Source organism: Oncorhynchus masou, chromosome 22 (assembly GCF_036934945.1).
Source record: "Oncorhynchus masou masou isolate Uvic2021 chromosome 22, UVic_Omas_1.1, whole genome shotgun sequence".
NCBI lineage: Eukaryota > Metazoa > Chordata > Actinopteri > Salmoniformes > Salmonidae > Oncorhynchus > Oncorhynchus masou.
Window position 1 is genome coordinate 31,633,750 of NC_088233.1, and position 12,785 is coordinate 31,646,534.

At 39.3% G+C, this 12,785-nt stretch overlaps 1 protein-coding gene across 1 annotated transcript; it reads right to left on the reverse strand.

Annotated features, from left to right (window-relative positions):
- Positions 1-208: 208 nt before the first annotated feature.
- malt3 (MALT paracaspase 3) lies at positions 209-12,592 on the reverse strand. Its single transcript, XM_064929890.1, has 15 exons — positions 12,483-12,592; positions 11,542-11,631; positions 11,293-11,417; positions 11,045-11,183; positions 10,736-10,911; positions 10,432-10,528; positions 9,668-9,709; positions 8,926-9,129; positions 7,099-7,276; positions 6,879-6,953; positions 6,663-6,790; positions 3,298-3,447; positions 2,277-2,431; positions 1,115-1,237; positions 209-962 (listed from the first exon to the last, which is right to left on the reverse strand). Exons 2-15 carry the CDS (start codon positions 11,558-11,560, stop codon positions 630-632), a joined length of 1,944 nt encoding a protein of 647 aa, XP_064785962.1. The 5' UTR covers positions 11,561-11,631; positions 12,483-12,592; the 3' UTR covers positions 209-629.
- Positions 12,593-12,785: the final 193 nt, after the last annotated feature.

The following is a 12,785-nucleotide window of genomic DNA, read 5'->3' on the forward strand; positions in this document are numbered from 1 at the left end:
TTATTGTAGCTAACCTTTCTTGACTTTTGTCTTTTGCCTGAATTATTGTATTTTTTCTTTCAGTTCATGGAAATTGTATTGAATTGTAGGATTGTTGTTAATACGGTTAACATAGGCTATATATTAATAAACATATTAAAGTAGTTAAAACATAAAACCACAAATTGTGTTAATCATAAATGAATCTTGAATAATACAGTCCTAAAAATGGTATTTCATTCATTTTAATAGTTACATACAGGTACATAAGAGCTGAAATGTGTATTATTATTGTTATTATTCACAAGCATGTAGAAAAGTCAGCTTTTTCCATACTGTGATCATTTAAGAATAAATATTGCTTGGGTATCATGCTGAGAACTAAAAACCGAATAGTGCTTTAAGAGAGGAACATAATCCAGGAGATAATCTCCTCAAACTCACATGCCACATGTATACACACACTGACACACACACACCTCATAACCATCATTAAACTGATGAAATGTAGCCTAACCAGAGAAATAGAATGTATCATGCTGATTTAATTATGTACATTGCTTTAAGCCTAAACAGCAAATATTCTATTGACTACACTAGTCACTACTACTACTAAACTATCCTTTTTCCAAAGACGTGGAGAGCGGAAATCAGAAGGTAAAGTCTTGAGGCTCAGTCTCATCATTCTCCTCTGGTTCGTTGCTCCTTGCTGTAGGGACTTTGGCAGCACACTCTGCCTTCCTGGTGAAGGGGCGACCTGGCTGTCCCAGTGTTTGACGTGGGGGCTGCTTGCTGCGTGAAACGTGGCCCATACTCTGGGAAGGGGCACCTTCTTGTCTCTGGGTCACCAATGCTTGTTGTCCCCTGTACTGATCACAGGATGCTACCAAAGGCTTTCCTATGTCTAGCTGTTTGCTCTCTTGCAGCCGCAGCTTGCTGCCCGTGTGGGTATAGTGTAGGTCCACCTTTATCACTAAGGATCCCTTTTGAACAGAGAGAAAAAAACAGAATATAGATTTTTATTGATACTTTTAGTTAACCATTGAATAAATGATAGATTGCAAAATGTAAACCTTTCTACCATATTATTGAATACTTTCAATTTTAAATATGAGGATGCAGAAAGTAAGCATACCTTGAGCTTTTGAAGGCCACAAAGTCTGAGGCTACAGTCAGGGTTTTCAGCAACCAAGTTGTTTAGCAAGAGAGAGTCCATTTCACCTGACCTGCCAGGTCTAGAGAAGATATCCTCCATTGCCTAGACAGAGGTTGGGAATAAAACACATCAGGCAACTACAACAAAACCGGTCACACCCACTTATTATTATTATACACATTATACATGGAGTGGCAGGTAGCCTAGTGGTTAGAGCGTTGGGCCAGTAACTGAAAGGTTGCTGGAATGAATCCCAGAGCTGACAAGGTAAACATCTATTGTTCTGCCCTTGAACAAGGCAGTTAACCCACTGTTCCCTGGTAGGCTGTCATTGTAAGTAAGACTTGCCTACTTAAATAAAGGTTACACATACATGGTATAATGGTTTTGTGTACGGGGAAAATAATGCATTAAACCACTAGGTGTCAGTATGCTCCAAAGAGTCACACCACAGAAGCAAACACTTGACAAGCGGTTGTGCACCAATTTCCTGCTCTTGTTTCTCACTTCGGCCATTTATTACAGCTAGGAACTCTATATATGGGCCAACATTCTCTCAATGGGAAACATCATTCAATGACTGTGTTACGCTGCCGTGAAAGCCAAGAGGGCATACACCGCATTAGGCAGAACTGTGCCAATAAGTGCGCTGTGCATAAGATATACACTAGAATGGGGAGGGGATGATGCTGCGCTCTTGACAACCTTTGTACATGTATGCTCTCGACATATAAAACTTAGTTTTATGAGCAACAAACATTCAAAATTGCAAAGAGTTATGCCGTATCAGGTTCAGATAAATATCTATATGACAATTTTAGCCATGAGAGCTGTGACCACAAACTTAAATAGTTCAGACACCTTTTGCAGAACCAACTCTTAGAACCTTCTTTCAAACATTTTTCTTAACATTCTGTTTTCAGTTTTGTTGTGAGTGTAGCCTACAGTTGGATACAATTATGCATACATTTCTCGGGTCTCACAAGGAGTAATAAAGTCCTTTCAATCAAATTTTTATCTGCAGTGTCATTTAAGTTATGCAACTAAATCAAAATTATTATTAGTGGGTGTTTGTTCACCACACCCTGCCCTTTACATGATGTGGCAAGTATCAACAAGTAAGCATGAAGAGGTGACTCACAGGTGTGCTCCTCAGAGTAACAGTGCAGTCCTGGGTCCTGGGGCCAGTAGTTTTCACTGTGCCGAAGGCAACCATGACGTTAGAGAACAAGGCTGAGAAGCTGACCTCCACCTCAACTCCACAGGGGAAAATAAGCAGCTTCTGACGTGGTAGCTCTGTGTGGGATGATATCACATGGAAAGGCAGTTTTAAGATACAAATCCTATGTCAGAAAGCATCTGACATAGGATGCTATCTCTTATTCGTATCCGTATTTTTTGAAACTGCACTGTTGGTTAGGGGCTCGAAAGTAAGCATTTCACTGTAAAGGTTGTTGTTGTATTCGGAGCATGTGACATACATTTTTATTTGATTTACTTTTATCTCTAGGAGACAGACTAGATAAGATAATTAACCAGGCATGTTATCAGAAAAGTTTATTTTATCAGATGTTACCTTGTCCTTGACAAATGTTACAGTAGGAGTTTGTTCTTTAAAATCTGAGGCCAAAATATACATAGGGATTTTCAAGAACTTCAGTGATGACAACATTCTATTTGAATAAATAATACACGATAAGCAAGTTCCTAGGTGACAGGGGGACAACAAAAGTATATTCCCTTCTATTATGTATACAACTGATATACTGTGAGTGAAATAAGCTTATAGTTGACTTTAAATATACAAATAAGTTTGCTGTCTGTTATCACCACAAATAAACTGTCAATTATTGAATGGTGGTGTCATGACTCATGCTAAACCACACTGTTTTTAACAGCCACATCCATATCACATGCAGAACTGGAGGGGGTGTAGGGAGGAGGGAACATATTGCTATTCCTCTTTCTTGATAAGACTAGTTTAGGGCAAGAAAGTTATATTACAGTATTTCAGAGAAAATCACACACCATACCATTGCTAATGCATCTAAAATAAGAACAGCACTTGACATACACACAATAATTTATCAATAGTGTCTTTAGATTACCCTTTATTGTGGAAAAAGGGTCTGGATTGCGGATATTGTGGTGTAAAAACCTACCGTTGGCTTGTCTCCAGCAGGCATCTCTCAGACGTAGCTCCCCAGTGTGGCCGGTGGTCCTGACCGGATCTGTAAGGGAGCGAGGCTCCTTCAGCGTGTGTTTGATCTCCACCGCCTGCTTCCCTGTGACCAGAGGGTCTCTGCCTAGATCTGAGGAACAGGGTAAATGTTAAAGGTTAGCCTATGCTGCCAAGGTAACAGCTGTTCTTAAGGAAGGTTCAACAGTAGGACTGAAATGAAAATAATAATACTATTTGACTGATGTAAAGGCTCTGAAATTATAAACATGTGGATAATAAGAGTGAAATGTTTAGATGACAGACATGTATAAGGCAGATGTGACATTTTTCACATTTGAAATGTAACCTTAATTTACTCGGCAAGTCAGCTAAGAAAAAAATATTATTTACAATGAGGGCCTACGGGGACAACTGAAAAGGGACAACTGATACACTGAAACCCTATTCAGGGCCCTGGATACAGGCTTAGTCTTAGCCTTGCAGAGGATATGGCTTTAGTACATATTTTAAGCAAGCTGTCTTCGCTATGTTTCCATTAGAGTTGAGTGAACAGCAGTTCATCATCAACTATTTTTCCATTAATAAATAACTCGAAGACAGAAATAGATCATAATTCTTCAAATGAGGTTCTGGGAACATGGTCTCATGATCTGTCACTTCAGTGAATATTATTTCCTAGACATGAATTAGCAAAGGTTGTTTAAGGTCTAAAATACGATTCTGATAAATGCAACAGTTAGACAAAGTATTCCCACGCATAATAGAGGGACGAGATCATACACAAATGTAAGCAATGTTTGAAATTATTATGTTTTAGTCAAATGTTATATCTGTTTGGGCTTCTTGAGGTTAATTTGCAGTCTACAAATAATTTGTAATTATGTTCCGTCCCCCCGACCATGAGCTCAAGAGACAAATCGGCCACACGGCTGAATCTAGTTGATGATCCCTGCAGTACAAAACGTCACCTTTTATTCAAGGGTATTTTCATACATATCTGTTTTATTGTGTAGAAATTAATGCACTTTATGTATCTAGTCCCCCCATAAGTATTTGAACAAATTCACTTAGAAAATTAAATTAAGTCAAACGTTTAGTATTTGGTTACATATTCCTAGCATGTATTGACTACCTCAAGCTTGTGACTCTACAAAGTTGTTGGCTGCATTTAGTTTGTTTTGGTTGTGTTTTGGATTAGGTTGTGCCCAATAGAAATTAATTGTAAATAATGTATTGGAGCTACTTTTATTGTGGAGTTACTTTTATTGTAAATTTGAATAAAATATGCTTCTCAACACTTCTATATGAATGTGGATGCTACCATGATTACTGATATCCATGAATGAATGAAAGTTACAGATGCACAAAGACCACGCCCCCAAAACATGCTAACTCACCATTACCAATAACAGGGGAGGTTAGCAATTCTTGGGGGTATGATATTTATTTCTCTGTAACATTCTAACTCATCATTATTCACGAGTCATTCATGATTACACTTCCAGAAATGTAGCTGTAAACCTGAAATAAAATGTATTGTGTCACGTTTGTTTTTCCAATGTCCCAGTGAGTAACGGTGCAGTAAATATATGTCGTGTAAGCCGTGAGCTTCTGTGCCAAGGTCCGACCGTTACAGCCACTGGCAATTCATCAGTCAACCAAAGCAGTACTTTACCACCACCTCCTTGGATGGGTTGTGTTAAGTTATGCAGGATCACTGGAGCTGGAGCTGATTGACCACAGGAGAGCAGTGTAGGGGGGTACACACACACGCCAGAGCAGCTGTCTTTAACTCTACTGCTCTCAGGTTTCCTGCTGTGCTCCGACCAACAGTGTGAATTTCCACAGAATGAGGTCACATGCTAATGCAGCTCTGTCCCACAAAGTTATGTTACCAGAGAGACCCATCAAACATGTTACAGGTTTTCAAGCATTTCGCTACACCCGCAATAACATCTGCTAAACATGTGTATGTGACCAATAAAATGTTATTTTATTTAAGATTTTGTTTTTTCCAATTATGTTTTGAGGTTGGACTTCAGCACGTATAGATCGTAGGGGGCGCTGAGTGGTGTCACCTCGTTACTCAGTATGTGTTACACCTGTTCTGGTTTCCGTCTCGTTAGTGGGAAGGTGTTTCACCTGTGCTGGCCCAGGTGCTATTCAAGAGTGGCTGGCCCAGTGCTCCAATTGTCTTGAGAGATGTGGAGGGTCAACACCTTTAATTGGTGTGTTTATAGAAAAGCGTTCCTTTGTCTGATTTTGTTTTGCGCCAACTATTTGGTTTGATTCCTGTCTTTAATTTTGGTGTGGGTCTTTCTTTTGTTTGCCTCTTGGGCAAATGTATTGTGCGCTCATGGTGGGTGTCTTTTAGGTTCCAGTTGTTGTTGCTATTCAACTTTCAGTGGACAACCCCATGAGTGTCTTTCAGAACCCCTCATAAAACCCATATGTTTTGGTTGTTAGTCAGTAACTCTTTGTTAGTTCCCCCTTTGAGTGACACTTTGATTTCGTGCTGGGGAATGAAACAAACAAAACAAGCAGCCCTCCAAGCGCCGCCCACTGCTACCTGCTGAACCAGTGGGAGTAGTTAGTGATAGAGAAACATTAAAGGCCCAGTGCGGTCAAAAATGTCATTTACCTGTGTTTTATATATATTTCCACACTGAGGTTGGAATAATACTGTCAAAATTATGATAATGTCCTTTTAGTGTAAGAGCTGTTTGAAAAGACCGCCTGAAATTTAATCCTGTGTTGATGGGATGGAGTTTTGGCCTGCCTGGTTACATCACCAGGTGGTAAATTAGTTAATAGACCAATAAAGAGTTCCAAACCTCTCTCAGACCACTCCCAGATAGTTCAAGCTAAATTCTTGCTTAAGAAATTGAACTTTACTCAGAATGTTTTGTTCTTTTTTTTAACCATTTAATTAAAAACAATCACAGTAAGGAAATTAATTGTTAACTAGAAATGATTTGAGATTGAGATAAAAACAGCTGCATTGAACCTTTAGGATGTGAAAATGTCTGTGCTCCATCCAACAACAACTTCCACACTGACCCTGTTTACAGACACTATTATGCATCTTATATAGAGGAGCTATAGAACCCAGAGTCACCTAAGAAGACAAAGTCATTAGCAAGGAATTTAGTCTTTGTTGGGTAATATCTAGTATTTTTTGGTCAAAAGAAATAGAGGGGTTTCCCATATGAGTCATGGATTGGTGTTAACAGTATGTCAAAACATCCATCCTGAAATTCCAAAGTCACACAGACTGAGGGAAGTACTACAAGCAAAGCCACCGTCATACTATAAGAGCAAAGCCTATCATACAATAACACTGACCCTCAGAGACCTGCTCCAGGACGTGAGTGACCTTCTCCGGCTGTAGAATGTGCTTGTTCAGGTACTTGGTGAAGATCCCAGTGCTCTTCCCTCCGTCCTGCACCTCATACGCTTCTGCATCTTCACATCTTTTAAGGCAGCAGGAGTCATTTAGATGTCAGGTCATGAATGAACACTCATAAAATAAGTTGTTACATACACACAAAAAATACATACGTGGCATATCCATACACTGTGTTTCCCATGGGTACCAAGGGCCTGATTTCAGAAGCTATGCAATCTTGGTTGTACCTTAAAATACAAATATACAACTTAACACGAATATACAACTTAACACCTGTTTTAGTCCTTCCACAATCATAATACTGTTTGTACAAAAGTTGGACAAGATGTAGCGCCACAAACAGTAACATGAGGTGTCCATCAGGAGGCCTACCATGTTCTGCAGGTGTCTAGTAAGACCACACTCAATGCAGTCCGTCTCTCCTGCATCATGCCCATGACCCTCTGTACACAGACACAGTTCTCTGGACGGTAGGGCTGTGGAGCGTCTATGGCCACCAGGTAGTTCCTCCCTGAACGTTCGTACCCATGACCAGCATAGTAGAACAGGGCTGTAGCGGATAGCATAACGTTACAGGTATTTTTTTTATGTATTTCAGTGATACACCAAAATTACTATTTAGAGTTAGTTACCATTGATCACATTTACTTCATCAGAGGAACACAGGAAAGACAAGTCTCTCATAGGTGTAAAATAGTACATTCAGAGCACAAGAAGAGTACACAGAGTCTACAAAACATTATGAACACCTGCTCCATGACATAGGCTGACCAGGTGAATGCTATGATCCCTTAGTGATGTCACTTGTTAATCAGTGTAGATGAAGCTTTGAGTCACTTGAGACATGGATTGTGAATGGGCAAGAAAACAATATTTAAGTGCCTTTGAGCAGGGTATGGTAGTAGGTGCAAAGTGCATGGTATACAGTCTGTCAAGAACTGCAACATTACTGGGTTTTTCATGCTCAACAGTTTCCCGTGTGTATCAAGAATGGTCCACCACCCAAAGGACATCCAGCCAACCAACTTGTCACAACTGTGGGAAGCATTGGAGTCAACACGGGCCAGCATCCCTGTGGAACGCTTTCGACACCTTGTAGAATCCATACCCCGACAAATTGAGGCTGTTCTGAGCGCAAAATGACATGCAACCCAATATTAGGAAGGTGTTCCTAATGTTTTGTACACTCAGTGTATACTCCCGTTCAGAGCGAGGTAGAGATAAGGAAGAAGAAAGGGTGAAACTGCACATGAAAAAGGTCAGGGGTTTTCAGAGCAATGAAAATAGGACGTAGTAGAGCCGCAGTAGCTACATGTTTCATACTCTTTATGCATCTGTCAAACAAGGCTCCATGTTTTAAGCCGGTTTCATTTTATCAAAAGATATACTGTGTAGAATATCACACAACACTGACCCTATCCTTTATCAACAAGCCATTATGTTGCTTGCTTTCTAGTTATTATGTCCGGTGGAAACAGGTAAACTGTGCAGGTCCTAAGAGCTCATAGAAAGCCAGGTTGATACTTTTAAGATTGTTTTTTAGTTTCACATTAAGCTGACCTCGTTTTCTATAACAGCCAACGACACACACACGGACTATTAGATGAGGCAGAAAGTTATACATTCTTAAAAATGCTTACATACCAAATAAAATGTAATGTGTATGGCTCAGTGCCTATTACAACAGGGTGAACGTTTATTTATTTGACTAAAATATAAAAGGGAGATAAGCTGACAGTTTGCTGGGTTGCTAAAAGCCCTTTACAGACGCTAAATAATTCTGTAAAGTAGAAGTATCACAGGACTTTAGAAACGGCTATACATAGCAAGGCTTTTCACACCAAACACTACAGACCCATGCTTCTCCTTTCCACCTCTTATCTTCCTTCTAAACCACACTCACACCAAGCTACTAATAAGATCTCAAAACAGCACCATAGAATTATGAGCTGTGACCTCAACAAGTTCAACGGAAAATAGTAGAATAAGTTCAAAGGGAACTTAACCAGACTACGAAGTCTAATTTCCACTTAACATATACTTTAAAAAAATACATTTACACCTATTTATCTGAGATGGGGAATAGTATTACTCTCATCATTAGCTTTTTAGAGTCTCTGAAAAAAACTAAATTCAAAATACATTTTCCATTTTCCATTGTAATGTTACCACCAGAATACTGTACAGTGTTAAACTCACCATACACGCCCCTGTCAAGCAGAAGAATGAACTTGTCAATGGCTGCCAGCATCTCCTCCCTGGTGAGGTCCAGAAGAGACACCACTCTGAAGCCCAGCTGCTGCAGCAGGTTGGCCAGCTCATGGACATCCATAGTGGGGGCCATCAGGTCCGGGTGGTGGGAGTAGTTGAGGTTACCAATAAGCAGGGCCACTTTGTCAGTCGCTGAACGGAAAGACCATAGTGGAATTAGTAATTGGGGTTAATTTACTGTACAACAAGAACAGCTAATTAAACTGTAGAAACATGAAACTGCATGCAGTACCAGTCAAAAGTTTGGACACACCTACTCATTCCAGGGTTTTCTTTATTTTGACTATTTTCTACATTGTAGAATAATAGTGAACAGATCAAAACTATGAAATAACACATATGGAATCATGTAGGCTGCTTTTCCTTCAATCTACAGTTCAACTCATCCCAAACCATATCAAATGGGTTGAGGTCGGGTGATTGTGGAGGCCAGGTCATCTGATGCAGCACTCCATCACTCTCCTTCTTGGTCAAATAGCCCTTACACAGCCTGGAGGTGTGTAAGAAAATAGTAAAATAAAGAAAAACCCTGGAATGAGTAGTATGCGTGTCAACTTTTGACTGGTGCTGTATATCCGAAAATACTGCTACAACAGTTCCCCTCTTCAATAAGGAAATGCTCAAACTGCATTCTAAAAATGACAAATACTTTATTTACACAGAGCCATACCTGTGAGTTTTGGAGCTGTGACTTTGAGTTGATTAGATGGCTCTGAACAAAATGGAAAAAAGAAAGAAAAACAAAGGTTGAAATCAGTGCATAACTTCACACATCACACTTCAATCTGTCAATCAAACACAACAAACAAGATCAAAAGCAATATGAGTGTGTTAAAGGCCTCCGTTTGACTTCAGACTGGTTGAGTCAAAATGTAGAAAACACATTCAAATGCAAAAGGGGAACCTACATCCAAAGGCTAGTTTCATTTCAAGTAATTTAGATGTTGTCTATACAACCCTGCCCACTGTTGAGAGCCTGACAACTTCCTACCATTTCTGTCTTTAACAAAGGGAAAGTACCTTAAATCCTCAGCAGAATGGAAAGACCCACTTGATAGTTTTGTACAAAGGTACTGGGAGACATGTGCAGAAATCGAAATATTCACAGCTATTCCACTAGCTCATTGAAAAGTGCGGAATTACTTTACAGTGAATTATGTGGTAGACTTCATCAGGGAAAATAGAAAATGCTAATAGTAAAGCTCATGCCACTGAACAAATAACTGTTGCTATTGTTTTGTCATGTGCTTCTATGATGGACTTTTGGGTTTCATATTCACTATATCTATATATAATTAAATAGACACATTCACAAAAGATAGACTCCATAATTTTACAACATCATTCACAGTGGGGTGACTTCCTACAAACAACAACATTCCTTCCTAATTATTTGCAAAGATGCCCTTCGAACTCTATCATATTTCTATTTACCTATATCAACATCAGCTGGCTCTGTCCATCTTTCTTCTTCAACATTGGACACAGAGCAGAGATATGTTCCTCTATCGTCTGCCTCTGCATTATGTATCTACAAGGGACACAAACACATTCCCATTCATGTTTGGCTCTACTCATGCACATAAGACTATTCTAGAAAACAAACCGTATGTTAAATATTAACCAAGTTCTTCTAAATTACAATGTTTACATAGGACTGCTGAAGCAGCCAGATCAAATGTCAAGACAGAGTAAATACGATGACCTCAGTGCAGGAGTAATTAAACACTGGAGTTACCTGCAATGTGTTAGTGGTTTTGCCCAGCAGAGGATGTCCATTTCTGTACCACTGGTAGTGTGGGATGGGAATGCCAAAGGCAGAGCAGCTGAGGGTGAGTCTCTGCCCCTGTCTGACAGTCTGGGGTGCAGGGTGTACAGCGATATGAAGCTCCCCTCGCCAGGCTACTGGGAGACCTAAAGAAATCAAAAATGCAATATTAATACATTCTATGCAAAATAGTTCTCTGCATTGATCAAATAAGTTTAAACATCTGCATTGCAAACATATTATCTTATAACTAGTAACTAATATAGACTATTCATATACCTGGTTTAGCAATGTCCGGGACCTTTACTTTGACCCATTCACTGAACACACAGTTGCAGAACTGGTCATTCACTCGGCAAATGTAGAGCTGAGACCTCTGGGCTGTGACAGTCAGATCTGCTCTGGTTGCACCAAATACCTAAAAAAAACATTAGCCATTTCATTGGTTATACACTGTGTTACTCTATAAATTGACAACATAATACAGTGTCAGACAAGAATGACTAAAATCCTCCACAACCACATACCTCCTCTTCATCAGATTTGAACCACTGGTAGTTCAGGATACCTGTCCCCTCTGCTCTCACACTCAGATTCACCTGATAGTTCAGTGGTACACTCACAGAAACAGGATGCTGCACAATGACAAGGTCTGAAAATGGAAAGTGATAACATTATATTACAGAATTGTTATTAAAAAATAATGTTATGTCAGTGTACTGATCAAAGATCACAGAACATAGTTGATTTGCAAAATAAATTGGGGAAATTCACACCTCTGATCATGTTTTTCATTACTTCAGTGTGGAATAGGAGCTTCTAAACCTCAAGTATAGTCGGTTCTGGTCATTCCTGCACTGTGCTGCCTGTAAGATGTGAAAAAAAAATACAAAATATGGGCATCAGACTGGGTATCAACCAACCCAAATCAAGATGCAGCCACAAATCACAGGAACACGTGGAGATGATGTCTGATAAGGGCCATGACTATGTTTGTGGACACAATGGAACAAATGTGCATTGGCAAGTATGACTAGCAGATTTCTCCCCACTTCCCACTTTACAACTGTACATGTGACAATCACCATAAGACAATTCATCTATTGCCAGAGAAATAGACTGTAGGCTAGCATCTTTACAACTCAATCTGTGCTGGCTGGCCAAATCTGGACAGTTGTCTATCATCATCTTCCTGAAAATTGCTTATTACAGAGTAGTAACAAGTATATGCTATCAATATGCTGTACAGTTCTACAGATTAATGGCTGTAAAATTAGACCTGAACAATGTCCTCTATTAGTCTACAGCTCAAAATTGTGACTGTTAGTTATAAGGTATACTACTTGACCAATAAGAATGTCCTGACGCACACATTAGTAGCCTATAAATTTAGGTGAATCACCACCACATTCCTGTCTGCACACTCATCCCATAATGTGCTGTGTTGTTTCAGCAAGAAGGCACATTAATATGTTTTACTATTAGTGTTTGATAATATATTATTGTCATAGAAAAAAATCACTAGGCCTATGTTAATTGTTGTAATTGTGAGAGGTATTCTTACATTAAATTAAATATAGAAGTCTTTGGTAAACACGAAGGGGAACAATCCGAACAAACACGCAAATAGTATGATTATAGAAAAAGTGATCCAACACATTTCTATGGCTAGAGAGGGTTATTGTGTAGGCTACCTGTATCAATGTTTTGTACATACCTGAACTGCGACCAAACACCATGTAAATGCCACACTGTAAGAGCATTCATTCGACTGCCTCAAACAAACTGCAGTCGAGAATTTAACTAATCGAGAATCCTCAAAACTTTATCTCAATAAAAAAAATAAAAGGACATCCTTTTTTCCCGGAACAATGATACCCGCCCTTTACCGTAGTATATGTAGTATATGAGCCCTATCATATAAAATATCTTATGGAATGCAATACTAACGCAATTAAATTAGGGAAATAGTTATCCACAACGAGATCAACAGTCACACGTGGACAACAATAACATAGCA

Coding starts and splice junctions, on each gene's coding strand:
- malt3 (XM_064929890.1), bottom strand. Junction 10,529..10,735: donor AAACCACTAACACATTGCAG/GTAACTCCAGTG, acceptor TGTCCCTTGTAG/ATACATAATGCAGAGGCAGA. Junction 2,432..3,297: donor CTGCTGGAGACAAGCCAACG/GTAGGTTTTTAC, acceptor CATCCCACACAG/AGCTACCACGTCAGAAGCTG.